Source organism: Tetrao urogallus, assembly GCF_951394365.1.
Source record: "Tetrao urogallus genome assembly, chromosome: 31".
NCBI classification, from domain to species: domain Eukaryota; kingdom Metazoa; phylum Chordata; class Aves; order Galliformes; family Phasianidae; genus Tetrao; species Tetrao urogallus.
Genome location: NC_136844.1, coordinates 837491 through 857902, shown reverse-complemented (window position 1 = coordinate 857902; position 20412 = coordinate 837491). Strand labels below are relative to the sequence as shown.

The 20412-nt window shown below is 50.8% G+C and overlaps 1 protein-coding gene across 1 annotated transcript; it reads right to left on the bottom strand.

Moving 5' to 3' along the window:
• Positions 1-13353: 13353 nt before the first annotated feature.
• On the bottom strand, positions 13354-16290 carry AQP5 (aquaporin 5; the record flags this gene model as incomplete). The annotated part of the gene is made up of 4 exons (XM_079547739.1): positions 13354-13539; positions 14076-14159; positions 14543-14707; positions 15928-16290. 4 exons carry the CDS (start codon positions 16288-16290, stop codon positions 13354-13356), a joined length of 798 nt encoding a protein of 265 aa, XP_079403865.1.
• Positions 16291-20412: the final 4122 nt, after the last annotated feature.

The window sequence follows — 20412 nt, the reverse complement described above, 5'->3', positions numbered from 1 at the left end:
CATGCTGCCTTTGGCCTCGGGGGGGGCCAGTTGCCTTTGTCCCCATAGGGATGGGAAGGAGAGAGGCACCCAGCCCTTGCTCGCCACATTGCCAACACAACCTTTGGGTCTGGGCAACGTGAAACCCCTGTGGGACGTGGCAATGCGGGCTGGCAGAAAGGATGAATCTAAAGGGATCAGGCACAGCTCAACAGCGAGGGGCTCAGCTCTCAGCCTGCAGCAGCTGCTGCCTGCAGCCAACTACCCAATGCCATACCTGAGTGCATCTCCTGTGTCCCTCGGAACCACCTGCCATGCTGCTGGGATCAGCACAGCCAACACCAGCCCGGAGAGGTACAGCCAGCAGATGAGCTTCATTTCTCCTCCTGGAATTCGGATAGAAAAGTACAGCTTGCCATCGCTGTGGAAACCCCTCTAACCCTTCCAGAGTGGTAAGGATGGATGTGGAATAAGAGATCCCTGCCAGGAGTGCCGGCAGCATTGTGGTGGGTGCTCAGCTGAAAACCCATTCCCATCACTATCCATCAGCACATGGTCCTGGCTGTAGGCACACAGGGTTTGTAGGATCCAAAGACAAAATTCAACTCTGCTGCCAGCCACCCCCCACCCCCTTCCTACCCAGCAGCAATATTCCTTCCTCACACTCATCACCACGATACTGTGGGACTTTCCCCACCACCAGCTGCTCAGAGAAGCTGTGTTACAAAGAGTTGGCTAATTAGAGTTCTACATTTCCTAACAGGGCTGCACGGCTCAGAGGGTTTAAAATACTCCCCCCCCCCCCCCCCACCTCTCGTTTGCAGAAAATTACATTTTTGGTCTATCATCAGGCAATCATTACTTTAATTTCTTCAGAGATTGGTAGGAAAGAAGGGAGCGAAAGGCACTTACCTTCTTGCGAGGACAACCGCTCCCCTAAAAGCAAGATCCTATTTCCCTCCTTTGCTGGTTGTGGCTCAACTCTACTCCTTCCTGGTGCTTTTAAGCTTGTTAGCAGGATGCTAAAAGCTGACAGGTAGGTCATCGGTGCTCCTCTTTTTAGTTGGATGGGTCATTATGAATCATTACAGGATTTTTTAAGAGGGGCCGTTGCAAAAATATAGTTGTTGCCATATTTTTCAGCTTACGCCTTCAGCAATGAGTTGATTAGGTTGCTTTTTTTATTTTTTTTTTTTCTTCTTTTCATTTTTTTGGTCATTTCTTTTTCTCTTATCTTTGAATTTCTTTTTTTTCTTTCATAGCTTGGACCAAAGGAGTGACACACGGGTTTCAAGCTTCCAGGTGCAACGGTCACCATTGCCACAGTACATCGTGCACAGGGAGGTGATTTCTGTGCCTGCAGGACTGCCCTTCCAAACACCTTTGGTGTGAGTTGAAAACATTAAAAATGAAAGGAGGAAAAAAAAAAATAAAAGGGAGTGGAAAAGTAAATGAAGCATCTGGGTGCACAAGCACTCACTGCTGCTTTCTGCAAGGTGAAATTTAGGCTCAGAGCTCCAAAGATGGGCAGACACATCTCTCAATCCAAGCCCAGTGCTGTCCCTTAAGGCCAGGTCAGGCATGGGGCCGTTCACCACCGTTTCTCCCATTAGGGGTGAGTGGAAGCAGCTGCAGATTTGAGCCAGAGCTTTATCCCGTGGGACATCTGGGCTCAGACCAGGGGCTGGGGAACATCTGGAACTCATCAGGACAAGGACAATGGGTTCTGCTGGGGTGTCTCCTGAGAGCTGGGCTCATCCCTTTAAAATCCATGGAAACGAGGCTGGAGGGGAGCAGAACTGCCAGCTGTGGGGTGCTGACAGCCCCTGACCAACACAGCCCTGAGCTCCATGGCCATCCCAGGGCGGGGGTTCCTGAGGGAGCATTGGGGGAACCCAGAAACTCATGTTTCAGTGCTCAGGGGCTGAATGTGCCCATTTCAGCCCAAGTGCCCATTTCACAGGTGCAGAGAACAGCAAGCCTGAGGGAGATGGGCCACGTTTCTCCCTCACCCAGCACCACCAGGGCATGAAGGCTCGAATCCCCGACTTCCCCACTGCTTACCGTCTCTCCCCTGGGACCTTTCTTCTCACTGTTGGGTAGTTATTATTATTCTACCAAAGAGATTTCTGTAATTATTATTACTGTCAAAATACGACTGGTGTTCAGGGGACACTCAGCTTGAAGAGCCTTTTAATTAGGGCCAGCAATGGCCTTACGAGGAAGCCTGACATCAGAGGAGAAAGGTAGGAGATTAATTAGCTCAACCTTCAGACGAGAGGTCCAGATGTCCCACCCATCACTTGGATGGAACATTCATTAATGCCACCAAATTAGCTCTCAGTGGCACTGCTTGTGGTGCCCCTGGGAAGGGGCACGAGATTTCTGTGGCAGTGCAGAGAAATCCAACTCAGTCCATGCAACGCTTCCATGGTGTGTCTCAGTTTTCTCCGCAGGTGTCAGAGTGCTGTGTCCCATGGGGCTCCTCCTCTCCCCTCCCCAGGTAATTTTCTCTGGCCCTTTGGGACGCATTCATGGAGAGTCTCGAGTGGAAGGGACTTATAAGGATCACTGAGTCCAACTCCTATGATAGTCTTCCCTTTCTAGGCATCTTTAGCCCACCAATTAGTGTCTCTCCCATGCTGGACGATGGCACTGTGGGGGCACAGAGCCGTGTGTTAAGTTACACGCACAGATCTGGATTTTGCACTTTTTTAGGGCTCGGAGAGGTTTTTATGGGCAGCAGGTGGCAGCCTCTCTCTGCCTGCCCTTTGTCTATCTGCCCTTCCTCTGCCTCGCTGCCACCATCTCTCCGTGGATCCCAAAGAACATACTTGTCCTGCTTGCTGCACCTTGCCTGCAAGGAAAGAGGGTTGAGAAAACGCCTGGGCCATATTGCACACTTCAGGTTCATCAGTGCTTGGATCAGCTCTTCCATCCTCTGAAGAAGGGCATTTTCCCGTCGAGTTCCCCCAGGACTGAGCATGTGATTGATCTACCAGCTTTGGTATCTGCATCTTTGGGAGAAGCAGCAGTAGCCATGCGGATCCAATGGGAACAGTGGGACACAGTCTTATAGGGTTGTCCAAAATCAGGCCAGAAGCAAAATAAGTTTAGGCTTGAAGTGCAGCAAAGACATGCTGAATATTGCTGAATATCACACTGCCAGCCGCTCTGGGGCTTGGATTCCCTGCCTGGAGCGCATGGATGAGGATGGCATCCTTTACAAAAGCTCACAGGCAACCATGAAGGCACATTAAAAGCAACAAACCACCCCGATACTCCCATCCTGTAGCTGCAGGCTCAGCCAAACTGAGCAGTGGTTAATTTTGGAGGGATTTACTGTGATTAAGAAAGAATAAAGGCTGAGATTCGCCTTCTTGGATCCTCTGCCATTCCGCACAGCTCTGTGGGGAGCATGTCGGGTCCAACCCAGCTGAAAAGAGCAGAGAATGGGAAGCTCATCCCTGTGCAGCCTCTAACCCACGCCAGAGAGCCCCGTGAATCAGCTTTGTGCTCTCCCTGCCCCTGTGGCTGAAGGTGCTGTTGGCCTCCCCCTCCCCAGCCACAATTAGAGGCAATTTTATACCCGTTCTGTCAGAGCTTGCTGCTGCCAAGGCATAACAGAGCACAGAAAGCCCTCCTTGGGTCAGTGCTTTCACCTGAAACATCTCCTTCAGGGTGACCCTGAGGTCATGGTTTCAGTTTCAGCATCGTTTCGGACTTTTTCACCTGTTTTCCTTCACAGGTGTTCTTTAAAAGCAAAAGGAAAGCCATTAAAAAAGATACTCTGTGTTCCCAGCAAGGTATGTTGGCAACTCTTGAGGATCCTGGCTTATTTTGCTGCCCCTTTTTCACCTTCATGCATGTTTTTTTGGGGTAGAACCCAGTATCTGCCTTTGATGCTGCAGCCTCCTGCTCATAGTTGACCTTCACTGCCAGGAGGAGGAGTACAACAGGGGGCAGAGATGGGGCTGAGCTGTGGGGCAGGCTATCATGAGCTGGGTGGGAACCATAACTCCATAAGAACGGGGTATCATTGCTGTGCAGCCCCTCCTAAAAGCACTCCCAGGCTGTATCCACCCTCAAGGTGGATCCCCATTTTGGATGAATCTGTAGTTTTTCTCCCTTCAGTGCCAGCAAAGCAGCAGGAAACTGGGTGAGATCTCTCTGGATCTCCCAGCTCCCACTGCTCTCCTAGCCCTGAGCACCCTCCGCGAGCACCAAAAGACCACATGCATGGAAAGGAATGCTGTTGGTTGTCATGGCCAAGGGCATGCATTCCATATGGGGATGCAAGCCTGGAGAAGTGGAATTGATTTTGGTAGCTGGTAGAGGGAGGAGAAAGTTGCTTGTACTCAAAAACCGAGCAGGGATGGGTGGGCTAATGGAGGACTGTAAGCAGGGGCCATAGGGAGCTCACAGCTGGGAGATGGACACCCACTGTGTATCCCATCCCACACCAGTGGCACCTCCTGCACAGCATCTCTGCTCCTTCTCATCGGTGGGAAGTGATGGTCACTGGGGGCCATGTGAAGCCCAAGTCAGAGGCTCTGTCCTCACTATTGAGTGAATCCATGCATCAGTGGGCACGCAGCACGATGCCCTGCAACGCACTGAAAGGTGGGTGCTTCCCTGTTGCATTTGGACAAGTGCAAAGCACATGGGGAGCTGCGCGTGGGGCTGGGTGCTCCTGGGGCTGTGAGGCTGTGGGGCTTGGCTCGCTGCAGCGGCTGTGTGCCTGCAGCCAAAATCCCAATTTAGGGCTGCAGGTTCTTGTTTAATTACACTTTCTTATCTGAGGCAGAGGGGTGGTGGTTAATGGCTTTGATATGTGGAAAACTTTGGCAGCCTTCTCTTATTGGCTTTCTATTTCTGTCCATAATGTTATCAAAATCTTATATAAGCTAACAAGAGAAGTTTACCTTTGTGCACAGGTTAAAAAGTCCACAGTGGAGTCTGTAACAAATGCATTAGAGACTTTAATTTCACCCTTTGGTCTCTATGTGCCCCTCGCAGGCTGTGTGTGATTCAATAACCCTTCAGCTTTGCAAAAATACACCTCCTGAAGTCCTCCTGTTGCTGTTTGCAATGCAGCTTCCAGCTTGGCAGCCACTTCTGCTAACCAGCTGATTAAACCTGATCTTGCCATAAATCAAAACTTCTTCGCATTCAAATGTAACAATTAATCCTGGGTGTGTTTGTGCAATTAGATGACAAATTATGCCTCGAGATTCACTTGCTTGTTTAGATAGGGAAGCTGTGTTTGCTCAGCCAGGGATGTTTGGCTGTGGCTTTCAATCCACCCCAGGGGATGCAGAGTGATAAACTTGGGGAGCAGCATCTCAGAGCTCAGAGCTCCATCTCCTTGCCCTGCAGACTGGAGGTTTGTCTGCTTGCAAGCATCAGTGCAAGGTTTGCCTGCACCAAGCATTGGTGCTGCTTCGGATAACCAGCATATCTGAGCTTTCCTTTATGATGTGAGTGCAGAATGCGTGATCTTAATGGTCTTTTCCAGCCTTAATGATTCAATGAAATACTCTTGCGACGTTGTGGAGCATTTCCTGGAGGTGACTTATTCCTACGTCCACCTCTTAACAGAAGGTAAACTTCCGTGGTGGAATGCAGGGGATAATCCATTCTGTGATAGTTCCCTAAGCAACATGACCTGCGACCTTGCTGTTAGCAAACACCTGGGAGCCTGGTGTGCTGACTAGAAGATAAAGCCAACACGAAACGTGGGGCGGGTGGAGGTGCTGCAGGGATGAAGCCGTGATGGGGCCATTGGAACTGATACACTATCTTGTTGTTCTGAGCCAGCCCTGAGCCAGCACTTTTCCACCTACTCAAAAACACGTTCTCAAGTAAACTTTACAAGACAAAGGTATGTTTGGAGTCACTGAAGCTCCACCTGAAAGTAAGAAATGGTTTAAAATGGCTTAAGAGAGGGATTTTGGAAGAAGGTACAACCTGGGAGGACACTGCTGACTTCCAGGACCTGCCAATGGGCTGAGCTTCTCTTCACCCTTATAGGGAAGGCTATTAGGTGAGATTTGCGTACTCAGTTATGCTGAGTGCTTCCCCCAGAGAACCTAAAAATCTCTGTAGAGTTATTCCATGGTTTAAATTGATTGTAGTCAGCCGTATTACTCATGTTCTTGGTTAACTTCACATGCTCTGCTGACAATAAAAGCAATGTGCATTCTGTTGCTTTAATAAAATGCATTATTCACTAATCAAGCCATGAGAGATCTCATTGGGCATGGTCAAACTCCTTAAGGGTGATTGAGAGAAGCCCACTGGAACATGGCTAGATGGATCGGGCAGTGCACTATTTGCAAATCTGTAATCATGATAGTTGACTTCAGCAAAGGCTTTTGGCACTGTCTCCCACAACATCCCTGTGATCTGAGGCCAGACTTGGATGGGGCCCAGGGCAGCCTGGTCCAGGCCCTTGTGAGAGGTGTGGATGGGCACAGGATGAGGGGCAATGGGCAGAAACTGGAAGACAGAAAGTTCCATGCAAACACTCAGAAGACCTTCCTTCCTGTGAGGATGACAGAGCTCTGGAACAAGCTGCCCAAAGAAACGATGGGGTCTCCTTCCCTGGAGATAGTCAAGACCCATCTGAAGTGCTTTCATGTGTTAACTATTGGAGTGAACCTGCTTTTAGCAGGAGGGGAACTCAACGGTCTCCAGAGGTCCCCTCCATCCCCCATGATACCCCTGTGCCCCAAATTGGGCTTTGCTCAGAATCCACTCCCAGCCACCCCCAGCCTTCTGAAGACAAATGAGAATGCATGGGGCTTATTGTCTGCCAAACTCCACACGTGCTCAAGCCCTGTGCAGAAGGAATTGAGCAGAGGGAGGTAGGAGGCAGTGGTCGCCTCCAGACCTGCAGCTCCTGTGCCCTCCTGGAGGCCACGGACACCCATTTCGTCTGCTTTGGTCTGTGTCTGAGACATCAGGACCGGTGCTAAGTGGCAATGACACAAGCTGAAGCTCAGCAGCTAATCAGCTCTCGGTGATGCTAGTGCCAAAGGAAGTCTCATTTACAGACAGTCCTGCAGCACGCTTTGATGTGGGTGGATGTGCTCTGTGGTGAGGAAGAGCCTTATTAACGCAGAACGTGTTGCTCTGCTGAACCGCTGGGAAGCTCGTGCTGCTGAGATGCGCCGGTTGCCGGTGCAAAGATGCGTTCTTTGGGTGCGTTGCTATTTCCATGTTTTTTTTTTAAAAAAAGAGTATTTTGAGGCTGGATGATACAGAAGGGATGAGTAAACTGGAGAGCAGGGATGCTGCCTGCGGGGCGCTGACGTTCAGCAGCGGCTTTTTGCTCAAAATCCAAAGCAAAATCATGAGATGGTCACCGTGGCAAAAACAAGGGCAAAGCCGTATGGAAAACAAGCCTGCTGATGTCAGCGGTGGTAATAGGTGCATATTTACACACTCCACTTAAATGGGAGGCTTTAGCTGCTGATTAAGTGCTCTTATGGGATTTCTTTATGAAACACCCGACAAGTGTTTTTTTGATGCCCTTGGAACAAAGCAAGCTGATAGCGTTTATATCCTTTTCCTCTCTGATGGCAATTAGCGCTGATTAAAGAGTCCATAATTCATATGAACTCTGAGTTTGGAGGGGAGGGGTGGGCAACGGCTCTCGGTGTGGGAAAGCAATTGGCCGTTTTGATAACCAGATTAAAAAGTAATCACTCCTAAAGGAGCAGAGCCAGGACTCGCTGCCTGCAGCTCCATTGCTCTGCCACCAAGGAAATGCCGCCCTGGGACAGGCGGAAAATCGCAGCTGCCAAAAGCTGAAGGAACCACTGGGGAAGGGGAATTGATTTATTTGTGGCCTCGCATTAAAGGGTGAATTGTGCGGGATGCTTTGAGTTCGTTCTCATCCAGGTTTTTTTTTTCCAGGCTGCACAAGAGGGCATTATACAAACCTGCAGCTGCACCTTGCTCATGGGCACAGAGCTCTTGCTGGCGTGCCAAGCAGGATTAGTGCTGTGCCAGCAGAGTATCCTGGAGGATGTGTGCCAGAGGCTTTGCTTTGATGGCTGCTTCTCAGGGTGGGTTTGGAGCTGGTTTCCCAGCCCCTGTGTGCAGCTCTGCATTTGTTCTTTGTTTCTTCATCATCCCAAAACGCTGTGCTGCTGGAGGCTGAGGGCAGGCGCTGACCTGGGAAACCTTTTGCTTTGCGGCAAACCTAAATGCTGAGCGTGTATTGCTCTTTGGATGGGAGCTTGATGGCTCTCTGGGTCTGTGGTGTAACAAAGATGCATTTAATCCTCTCCTTGTTTGCTAAGTCTTTGCATCCTCATTGCTTGGGGAAACCCTCCTGGCTTTGGGCTGACCTTTCCCAACAAAGCCTCTTTGTCAGACAGACCTTGGGGCTGAGGTTTGCTTTGTTATTTTCCCTTCTTTCCTTTATCACTCTTTATTTTATTGATGTCACCACCGCCCAGCAACACAAGGACCCATTATATCACCGGACTTTGCTTGGTGGCAAAAAGGAGATTAGGAGCAGCAGTGGGAGATATAATGGGGAGCTGAGGCCAAAGTTGTGAGTAAGAGGAATGCTGGCACAGGGAAAGCAGCCATGATCCAGGCAGTGCTCCCACATGCCAGGCAAGGAAGCCTTGCTCTCACACAAGGTCTCTGCCTGAGCTTTGTGATGGGAGCATTAGGATTTTCCATGTGTTCAAGTGAGGATTTCCAGGTGCTGCTTCCCATTTCCTTGGTGCATCCCAGCAGAGGGCAGCAGGAGGTGCCCATGGGTGCTGCTTTGGGTTTTGGGGTGTGCTGAGCCCATCCTCTCCAGTCCCACAATGGCGCTGATAACTTTAAGCTCTGCCAAGAAGAGGCACTTTGGGCTGTAGGAGGTGCTGAGATGGGAACCGAGACTCCATGAAGACCTATTTCAATCCTACTTGGTCTCTGGACAAGTCCTTCCAATCTTTTCCATAATTGCAGGTGTTTTAAGGTGCAGTACTCATATCTACCTGTATTTCCAGTGCTAGTGCTGCACGTCCTCATCCCACCCATGCAATCACAAGGACTAGGCATACTGCTGGAACCAAGCAGGGCCCCAGTGCCCCACATCCACCACAATCTGACTCAAAGTGCTTCCTTGCTCAGCTCTGTCCAACCCCAGACAAATCCTGGTATGTGGCCAGCAACCCAAACACAAATGGCAGCATCTGATATTCAGGCGGAGGCTGTGGAGCTGGGGTGCTGCCTGTTGACAACAGGAAGGGTGGCTGTGAGCTCTCTGTTGTCTCGGAACAAAGCAGCACTTCAGCATCCATGGGCTGGGCAGGGGCTGAGTGGGAGGGGAGGTTGGATTCTGTGCCCAGCAGGAGATGGGTGCTAGTACGGGTTGTACCATGACTCATGCCAACACCCATGCCAGCTTGTGCCATGCCTGCACGCAGGTTTTCTGCACAATCCTTGCAGGATGCACTGGAAGTTTTCTATTTATTTGCGAGCCTTGGGTATCTCCTAATGCAGAGGGAGGATGTCTCTGCTTGTTGGTGGTTTGTGGAGATCCTACCTTGGTCTCTGGATGCTCTGTGCTCTGCAGCAAAGCAGTGGCACTGCTCCTGGAGGGGACTCTGCTGTCCTGTGCTGCTCTGACTTTCTGGCAGCACTCAGTGTTGCAAAATCTCTGCAGCGCTGCGTCATTCTGCCTTTTTTCATCCGTCATCTTCTTTCCAACCAGCAGCATTCTGCTTTGCTCTCCAGCTGAAAAACAGCCTTATGCTTTCCCTGTGAAGCTGGAAAGCATGGCTGTAAGCAAAGCATTGAGGGTTGCAGAGCAGCCCACTCTCAGAAGGGACACAATCCCAAACATCAGCACTTTTCACCTGGGTGGTGTTGGAGTGAGCAGGGACTGTCCCATTGCAGCCTCCTCTGTGCTTCAGCCCCATGCAACACATTGAAAACCTTTGGTTGCTTGAGATATTCCCATTGGATCTCACTGTTTCTCAAGCACTTGGTCCACCCCTGCCCTTTCAACAGCATGATGGGCACCAAGTGATTCACAAACAGCCTCTGCAGACCTTCTTTGCACAGAATAAAGGCCGCTGGTGCACATAAACACGTAAGGTTTGAGCTGTCACATCATGTGAAAATGGCTGAGTATTTCCTCCCTGCCAGAAAAACATGAAATCCTGAAAGCTTTGCAGTAACTACCGACCAATGGAAGAGATGCTCTAGGATGAGAAACAACCTGCATAATCTTCTTAGTGTGAAAAAATTGCTTGTAGGTACATTTAGGAAATAACTGCATCCATTCCCACCCCTTAATTACGGCACATATGGACGAGAACGGCGTGTCGGGGTGTATTTATGTGTTTTGCTTGACTGTATATCTATGTGTTCTTAAAACCAGACAGCTGATAATGGAAACCACCACTGTGGCTGACTGCTAAGCACCGTGCATGGCCACAAGGAGATGCAGTCAATGTAAGAGTGGGGATATTGTTCCTGACACTGAAATTCCTGTTTCTGGCAGAGCTGGGGAACGAGTGTGGCACAGCCACAGTTGTGTTATCATCTGCGTAACGCAGCCCATAATAGGCACGACAGGTAAATCTGGTTCCAAACGTGCAGGGATTATACCAGCCCTTAAGAAGTTGCTGAAATTGTTGTTTTCCGTGAAATGGAGATTTTTGCAAAGGGGTGCAGAAAACCCTGGAAGGTGTTTGGGTGTAATAATCCCATTAAAAGCAGGGACAAACTGTGAATGCTGGGGAGAGGGGGAGGGGTGAAGCTGGGGGAAGGAGGACAAACAAAAATCCATCTTTCATATGTTTTAAAGCATTGTTTCCTCCCATGGATGGGTGAGAGCAGGTGGGGGGATCTCAGAGTTTCTGTTTGGGGCCGGGGATGAGCCCTGAGCCCATCCTGGTGTCTGTTGGATGAATTCAATGCAACCTCTGCCCAGATTTAATGCAGCACAGACCATTGGAAAGGATGTGAGGCATTCCCCTGCGAGGGGATGCTGCTGGCATCACCCATGTCCTGTATTCCCTCTGCCTTAGCAGAGACCAGTCCCTCCTATGAACTAGGGAAGGGTCTCCACCTCCAGTGCCCCCCTTCCACCTGCCCCCAGCCCTGCGTGGGGCCATCCCACTCGTGTTTCCCATCTGTGCTCTGGGTGATTTTAGTGCTGACACCGGGCTGCTGCTTCAGAATCCTCTGATTCATCCCATGGAGGGCTCACACCCAGGCTGGGCTTCTTCTCCCTGTTGGGATCACATGGCAGTGCTGCTGTGGGTTCAGCTCCTCAGTGGGTACAATCCCCTCCTGCCCTTCCCCACCATGGGAAGGGGTGTGTGGTCTGCCAGAGCAATGCTGTGTCTCTTTTCAGCATAAAGGTGGATAGGATCTGGAGTAGTGAAGCAAGGAGTGATGGACAGGGATGATCCCTACATCCTCAAGGTTCAGAGGCTGTGTGCTGCAGCTCTGGGGATGCCAACCTGCTTCCATGACCGCTGGATGCTTCCATGGCCTCATCTTTCACATGGTCACTGTGGTTTTGCTGCTTGCCACTGATCTGAAGTCTCTTCCCCTTCCTTTTCTCCTCCTGCTTGGCATCTCCCCCTCCTACAGAGAATGTGGAGGTGGGAAAGGAAAACAAAGCATGGGGATGTGCTGCTACTCAGGCTCACGCAGTGCCATCACCTGGCTGGCACACAATTTGGCATGCTAAAATACAGCTGGGGGTAACCTGTCTTATTGCAGACAGGCTGCAAATGGTATTGGGGTGCACACACAGGCAAGCATCGTTCTCTTCATCCCTGCAGCACGTGGAGGGGCTGTGGTGGTCGAGCTCTGCCCAGGGTGGATGCAATGAGCGGGCAGTGCCAGCACAGCGTGCCGTGTTGCAGCCCAGGACAGATGAACTGAGGTGCTTTGGCAGAAGGTTGTGGCAGAACTGGAAGAGCAGGGCCCTTGGTGAAGGTCAGGGTGAAGGGGTGTGTTTGGCAGTGGCGAGGGGGCCGGGGAGTGGTGCAGGTCAGTTTTTCAGGGCATCCATGGAGCTGTGTGGGAGAACTGGAATGGCAGAATGCCATGCCTGAGTCAAAGCAGGGAAGGAGCTTTGCTCGGGGCTCCTCCCAGCTGCACCCTCCTCCAGATGGGCTTCAAGATGCCCAGAACTGGGCACAGTCTGCTCTCACCCCACACTGTTGCCTGTTCCTCCATTCTCAGGATCAATGCCTTTATACCCTGCTCATCGCCCTCCTTTACCCACAGCAAGATGAGAGTGGAGATGTGGTACTAAGGAGCACGATTTAGTGGGCAATACTGGTGGTAGGTGGATAGTTGGGTTAGTTGATCTAGAGGTCTTTTACAACCTTAACAGTTCTATGATTCTAAGAATACAATCAAACCAGACCTTGGGATGGGCTTTTCTGCTTCATGTGTCCAAGACATCTGCGTTGCCAAATCCCCCTCTGGGTCCTGCCCAGGTCTGGCTTTCTTCTAGCATGATTTGAAGATGTAACCTCTCCAGGCAACCTCTGTTTCAGCTCCAGTCTTTGGGAGATGCCCTCAGGGGAAGGCAGCCCTTGACGTTCTGCTTCCCCTATGGCCAATGTGGCTTGGGTGCCCCAGGACTTGGGATCAAGTGCCACTCATTGGGATGTTTTGCATCTGATTTAGTCCACTTTTGTTCCTAAAATTTAATATCTGAGTGTGCTTGCACCCATGGTTTGATTTGAATTTCCTTTATTCACAATAAATAATAGATGACATTACAAAGAACTCACACAAAAATCAAAAAAATATATATGTATACATAATAATAATTGCATTCTTTCTGCAGCCACAAATAAACAGGATGCACCAGCACCAACTAACGCGTGAAAGAGCATCTATGAGCAGCATAGGTGGGGAGAGAACTGAGGGGACTTGCTGTGCCCACCTGCCCAAAGTGGTCGTTCCTCTCTGCTGGTGTCTGCACCGCACTTCCATCTGCTGGGCCACCAAAGGCGGGGTGAGATCCTGCGTGGGCCAAATGCTTGGTCTCAGGCATCCCTGACTTGTGCAGATCTGACAGCTTGAAGGGCTTGAAGGGGTGCAGCTGTTGGGTGTGGGGTCACCACGGAGGGCTGCTCTGGGCAACCTCCTTTGCTGGGCTCAGTTGGCTGCAGTAAAGCTGGGAGAGCTACTAGTGCTCATGCTCATGTAGAGGGGTTATATACACACACTGCAATGCTCCGTTCCTCCTTGGTCACGGATGGCCTTTGAGTTAGAAGGCTTTTGCTTAAGAGTCTGCTGTAGCTGGATGTGTTCATGTGCACACATGAGCTCATGTGTGGAGTTTCCTCCTCCAATACTGCTTCGTTTTTCCGTTAGCTCCTATGGTGGGGTCAACTCCATGGATTTCTTCCTCTCCTCTCTCTGTTCTTCCCATTCCTCCTCTGACTCATAGGTGCCCTTGACGATGGCCACCCTGTCTGACATGTTCATGCAGTAGGGAACGAGGATGTAGAAGTACAGCAGAGCAGCCAGGCAAGCCCCAAGGATGGGCCCAACCCAGAACACCTAGAAAGCAATAGGGGAGAGAGTGAGAGCGGGTCTTGGAGGCTGGCACACCAGATGCAGCCATCACACAGCATCCACTACTACTCCACATCTCCTGTCCCCAGCATAGGTGCAAATACCCCTTCCAGTGGACTTCTTGTGTTGAAGTCCCCTCAACTGAAGATGTCAAGCTCCTTGAGAGCAATGATGTGATGTTCTGGAAGGATGATGGTGAGCCTGCAGGCACTGCTGGGTGACTGGAAAGCCTGAGCAGGGCTTTTCTGCGCGCTGCGCTGACCTCATGTGATTCCCTATGTGATGTTTTCCATAACAAGGGTTATCCTTGTATCTCTGTTCCGTCCCAGGGGTTGACCTCCTCTCTTCCCTCTGTGTTTGGGATGAACAACCTCCCTCTGTTTATTCTTTCAGCTCCAGAATCAGCTTTGAAAATCCCAGTCCCGTATTCCCATAGGAATTACTGTCCAGTCCCTTTGTCACTCATGCCTGGCTCCGGAGGATCCTCACCCTGCCCACCCCAGAGTGCAGCTGAGGCTCACCCAGTGCGTGGAGCTGAACTTCCTCACGATAACTGCAGGCCCAAAGGACCGTGCTGGGTTCATGGAGCAGCCAGTGAAGTAGATCTGTCAGTAAGGAAAGGAGATGGGGATCAGGACGCTGTGTCACTTAACAAATATGAGCGACTTTACCCTACCTGCAGTAGGGACTTGGAACTAGATGAGATTTAAGATCCCTTCCAACCCAACCATTCTATAGTTCCATGGTTCTGTGATCTTTAAGAACCCTTTCAACCCAGCCATCCTATGGTTCTACGATCTTTAAGGACCCTTCTAGCCCAATTCTGAAACAGCCCTCTGTTGCAGAGATGTGGGGATCCCCGTGGTATGGAGAAAGAGCCCATGAGATCTATTTAATACAAATCCCTCCAGGGCTGTCTGCACAAGGCTATTTTGGGGAGTCCCACTGTAGAGAAATGCCAGCCCCATCACCCTCCCTGGACACTCACCCCCACCAAATGGCCCACGGCGACAGAAAGGCCAATAGACAGTGCTGGGGAACCCACGTTGCCATTCCTCCTGTTATCCGTGGATGCGAAGATGCAGGCAGCCAACTGGAAGGTGAGAATCATCTCCACCACGACTGCCTGGCCAGGGGTTGTGTTGTTGTTGAGCTGTGAGCCGTTGAGAATGAAAATAATTAACCATCTGCCAGGCTGGGAGGGCTCTCAGCTCCTTTTACGGTGGATTTGAGTCTGCTCCCTCAGGACTTGATGTTTTCCCACCTGCATGCTTAATCCACTTTTTCCCTGCATTTCTCTCCCCATCTTGCTCACTGCAAGCCATGTTAACCTGATTCATCCCCCATCCACTTTGCGGAGGAACTCCCCAGGAGGTGGGGGAGCAGCCACTGCAGGGGGGCACAGGAGGAAGAGTGTGGGCTGAGATGAAGGTCTCTCACTGCCAGAGGAACAGGGAATGTCACTGGGATAACACATGAGGGATGTTTGCTGTGAGGTGGACTCAACCTCGTCAGGCATGGAAAAAGCCAGGTGACCTGAGCTTGTTTTATTTTCTTTGCTTTTTTTTTTTTTCCTTTTTCTTTTCTTTTACCTCAAGGTGACCGATTTGGGACACGTACTGCATGGCAGCAGGATGCTCTGTGGCACCTCATTCCAGTGATCCAATCTTCTGCACAGTGTCTGTACTACTCTGAGGGGTCCGGACCAGGATCAGGCAGAACAGTAATCCCACTGCTCCCATTTCAGCTGTTTCCCAGCACTGCCCCCAGGTTTTGGGACACACTGTCTTCCTTTGCTGCTCTTGCAGGGTCTCAGGGTCTCACCACATCCCCTCCTCTGCCAGGAGAAGTCCCTGCCCCTCACAGCCCCTCTGTGCCCTCCCATGCATTGCTCCTCATTGCACATGCTCCAGCTCTTCTCCACAGACCCCCTCCATTCACTCCCATTCCCAGCTCCCTGTGGTCCTGCTGAGCTCCCACTGCCTGCACTGGTTTGGCTGGGCTCTGCTCCCTGCCCCCCTCTGTCTCCTGGCGCAGCTCCTTTCCTGACACTAATCTCCAGGTGGAGAGGCTGCGCTCAAGAACAGCTCAATGGTGCTGGTGACTCACTGGGGCCCTTAGGATAAAGGAAGCGCTCATTAAGGGAGAAAAAAACCACACCATCCATCACATAACACAATAAATCTGTCAGTGCTCTCTGGCTACCTCGGCATTTACTCCAATCTCATTCCCAGCCCCTCTGCGTACGGGACAGCACGCCAAGACCAACCATCCTCAAGGATTTGGCTCTCCAGGTCGGCACCGGTGCCAGGGAAGCAAAGATTGCACAGAAGGTGAACATTCAGGTGGATCATCTCCAGGTCAGAGACTTACCGAATTGATGGCCAGGTTGCCACGGGTATTGGCTGGTGTCACACCGTAGAGGATGCCAGCCCCGGCGATGGCCCCGACCAGCTGAGCAATCACATAGAAGAGTGTCCGGAGGAAGGAGATCTGATTCCCAACGAAGAAGGCGATGGTCACAGCCGGGTTGATGTGGGCACCACTGATGTGGCCGAACGCCTGCACCAGTGTGCCAATGGCCAGGCCAAAGGCCAGCGAGATCTGCAGGATGCTGGGGAGTGCAGATGGCCACTTCAGTGCCGAGCCGAGGCCGATGAAGACGAAGATGAGAGTGGAGATGAACTCGACGAAGACGGCTCGAGCGAAGGCCAAAGTTAATATTTCCCTCTTCATGGTGGGAGTGGGTGGAGGGCAGCTGGGAAGGAAGAAAGTTTAGGTTTCCTCTGTCTCCAGGCTCTTCTGTCTGCACCGAGTTGTAGGGCCATACCTATCTATATATGCAACAGCAGCAGGGAGCTGTGTTACAAGGCGGTGGGTGGAGCCGAGGAGTTAGCCAGTCCTCCCAAATTATCATGTGAAACTGGAAAAGTTTCCATCTGAAAATAACTTCGGAGCCTCTTGGTGAACCAATGACTCAGATATTGGTGGTATTTCTTTCTTCTTCCCTCTGCAAACAAAGAGCCCCTATAGGGTGTCTCCGTGGTCGTTAGATAACACGGTTGCATAACGATGCTGCGCTCCCTCCTCTGCTTTTCCCTTTTACTACCTCTTGTCAGGTGCCGAGTGTTTTGTTAGCTGAGGTGTAGCTGTTATTCCCTTCCTCTATGTGCTCATGGCACAAAGAACACTGCAGCTTTGCTTGAAAACTCCCATTGCTGTTGTTGGGCTGGAGGAGCTGTCCCAGGGCTGTGCTCCCACGCTTGGCCAAGTGCATTGAATTTAGATAAGAAACGAAATGTTAAGCAAAGTTAAGCACCTGGAGCTGCTCCCGGGCTGTCAAGATAGCTCAGAGTCAGAAAGCAAGTGTTTTGTGATCACCCCAAGGGCAGAGCTTGGAGAACACAGTCAAACTGGAGCTTCCCCGGAGTGCCCACACGGGGGCTGGAGGGGATGGTATGGCCCAAGAACAGAAAGGCTGATTTCAGTCTCTGAGCCCCTTTGCTGCCTTTCTACTCTGCTGCTCCTTCCAGAGACCGATAAGCATCGGGTGTGGGTTTCACCAGTGTTGGCAGTCGGTGGTGCTCCGTGCCAATACCAGGGAGGGTGAATCCTACCCCGTCATCTCAGGTCCTTTTTTTTCTTTTTGCTTTCCAAGCTCTTGCTCAACAAAGTCAATTATTTTACTCATGGGAATGCCAGCACAAAGCCACAGGCACTGCATGGACACAAGCCACGTTTACATGTCTCTTCTCATGTTCACACGGCACCGGTCTCCATTCCAAATCCATCTGGCTGGAAGTCCTTGGCTGGCAGGGAGCTGCTGGGGGCTGAAGTTTGGAGGCAGAAAATGGCTCCGGTGACGCTTCACAATGACTTCTTGATTCGTTTGCAGTTGTGTGCCAGGATTTACGTTTGTTTCAAATGGGTTTGAGTGCTCCCCTCTGCTCACCTTGCTGTTCTTCAGCACAGCTGATAGGTTGCATATTGCTTTCCTCAGGCAAACCGATCTCTCCATGCAGGGAATATCCAAGGCTGCAGTGCGCTTCTGCAGAAGTAGTCACTCTCCAGCACACAGCAGTCAAAGCTCCACGTGTATTTTTGGTAAAAAGCATTTCAAATCCCTCTTTGAATTTAAAAAGTGCTGAAAAATTGCATTCACTGCTGCCTTCTGCTGGGTGCAGTCAGACTTGCATGTAGCCAGTTCCGTTTGGGGTCAAAGCCAGGAGGGATTCCCTTCTACAGAGCCAGAAATAAAGGAGCCCTTTTCCTCCAGCTGGGCCCAGAGTCCTGAGCTCAGCACACAGATCCAGCGCTCCTTACAGCACAATTCCTCCTCATCATTTCCTCCCGGTTCTACTGGTCCTGGGGATCTGGTCGGGTGAAAAACCAGCTCTGTTATCCTAGAAGCACCTGGTCCGTTGGCGTGTTTTGGTGAAAGTTTTGCAAGCTGGTTTTTCAAGGTACCCTGGCCAGATTCCAGTTGGAGTAATTGCTCACCACTTCCCTTCCATCCTCCTGTGGTTCCTCCTGGATTGGATGCACCTTGCTCTCATCCTCCCACCTTTCTCATAGCACGGCTCTCCGTGTGTGGTGGCCGAGTTTTGCCATGTGTATTGACATAGGCTGGTGATTTCAGGTGACAGTGTGGCTTCAGCTCAACACCGGCTTGAACTCACCTCCCAGATTGCGGATAAGAACCTCCAAAAGTAAGAAAGTCCTCCCACCAGGCTAGGGGATGAAATAATGCTGAATATGATGGGGAAAATCTTACAGAGAGAGATGCAGGATGTTTCTCAAACTACAGACCTTGCAAAATGGGTTTTCCCATGGTTGTTTGAAGACTTTCCAGGGTTGTCATGGTTTTATGATTTTTGTTACTCTGTCACAGTGTTCCTGCTCAGCTTCTCTGATGTCTGACGTCGAGGTGTTGGGAAGGCTTCCTTCCTTTTCCCTTCTATATGCCCTCCAAAGAACCTGTGTGAGCTGAAAGTGTCTTGGATGCGTCAAATGTAATTGAATTGGGCAAGCAGGCGTTGCACAGGGCCCTGCTGACAGATGGACTCCCACGTGCCAGGGCCACGCATACCTCACTTCTCCCAGTGGTTTAGGAGGTGAAGAGACATGGAGGCTTTGCCATCACGAGAAGAATGGCTTCAACCACTCTTCTTGTTGGCATGTGCAAGCAAACAAAGCACAGCCAACTTATCCCAATTCATTGCAGGGCCACATGGGTTGGTGGCACCTTGGGGACAGTATGCAGGAGGCAGACAGGGACCTGAACCCACTGCTTGCATTGCTTGAAAGGGAGGAAGGCAGCCATGCCTCATCCTTGCCCGGGGCCCTGCAGCTCTGCCTCACCCACGGAGGTGTGTGTGTCATTGCTGGATACGTGTGCCAGCCCCTGTCGTCCTTGGGTTGCTGGTTGCATTTCTGAACCTGTACCATGCTTCTATTAATTCATCTTTTCCACAGCAGCCCCAGTTTCTGGCGGGTTCAGCTCTGCGTCAGACCTCAAAGCCCGGCAGATCATGGACATGGTTTAGTGGGAGCTATTGGTAATAGGTGAACGGTTGGACTGGATGATCTTTTAGGTCTCTTCCAACCTTGGTAATTCTATGATTCTATCAGCTTGCATGGAGTTGAGTTTGGACTATAAGTGCTGCTGAGATCCAGACTAGCCCAGTTTTTGGGCTGGCCCTCTCACCTGGCTCCATACTTTGACCAAGGACCTTCCAGCTGGCACAGGAATACAAGCAAGCCACAACAGCAACCAACTCCTTCTGCTGGAATCTGTGATTAGTTGGGATTAGATGGCTGGAGGAGAAAGTTTGCCTTGGTTTGTTTTTAAAGAAAGGCTGTTTCTTGCTGGCTCAGCTCTGGGAGCTTGCGGCAAGGTATGAAATAAACCCAGGTGGGGAATTCAAAGCAGAGCAAGCAAAATTTTGCTTTTCATTCTATTCCTGAGGCTGCTGCTTTCTGTGGTGGGGTTGGGGCGAAGCCTCATTGCACCGTGGTGTCTCTGTGCAGGCAGGTTCAGATGAGGCTTTCAAGGATTTCTCTAATCTACCTCACAATCTGCCCATGCTTGCTTTAAAGTTGAGGGATTATTTTGCTGGCCTGAGGCAAGTGACATTTCCACCTTCTCCTTCCCTGGAGGCTTTGGCTTCCCCCAGCAACCTGATCTGGTGCTTTGGAGCAAAAAGCCCTTGAGCTCCACCAACCAACACCCAAAATTGACTGTAGGAGCCTTTGCTGTGGATGTGTCCAACACTGGCAGCTTTGGGGTTGGTTGAGCTGCACTCAGTTCTGGGTCTTGATTTTGGGACAGGCAGTAGGGATGGGCTAAAGCACTTTGCAGGCCAGGTTTACTCTTGAGATGTCCTCATCTTTCTTGCTGCCATCCCACCATGCAGCAGGTGCCACTTTGGCTTGCAAAGGTGGTCACAAAGTTGCCATCCAGCCCTTGCTGGTCACAGACCTTGTAACCAAGACCTTGTGTGTAAGTTGGGCTGATGCCATCACAATGCTGAATAGTGTTAATGCTTAATAACAGCATTGCTCTGCTCCTCGCTTAGAAATTACTTGGCAGTCTCTAAAGCATCCAAGTAAGTGGATGCAAACACTTTGGTACTGGTCTGCAATGGAAATGCCAGCATCCTTAATAATTAATTTGCATCATAATAATCATTAAATTGACACATGGGGATAATCACGTATAGTAGGGAAAGCAAAGCCTGATTAGAAAAGAGATCTCTGCAGATCATCCAGGATGAAAGCTGGGCCTGAAACCCTGGTGTCCTGATTTTCAGGTCTAGCCCTTTCCAGTGAAGCCACCTGCACCTGTGACATTGGGAG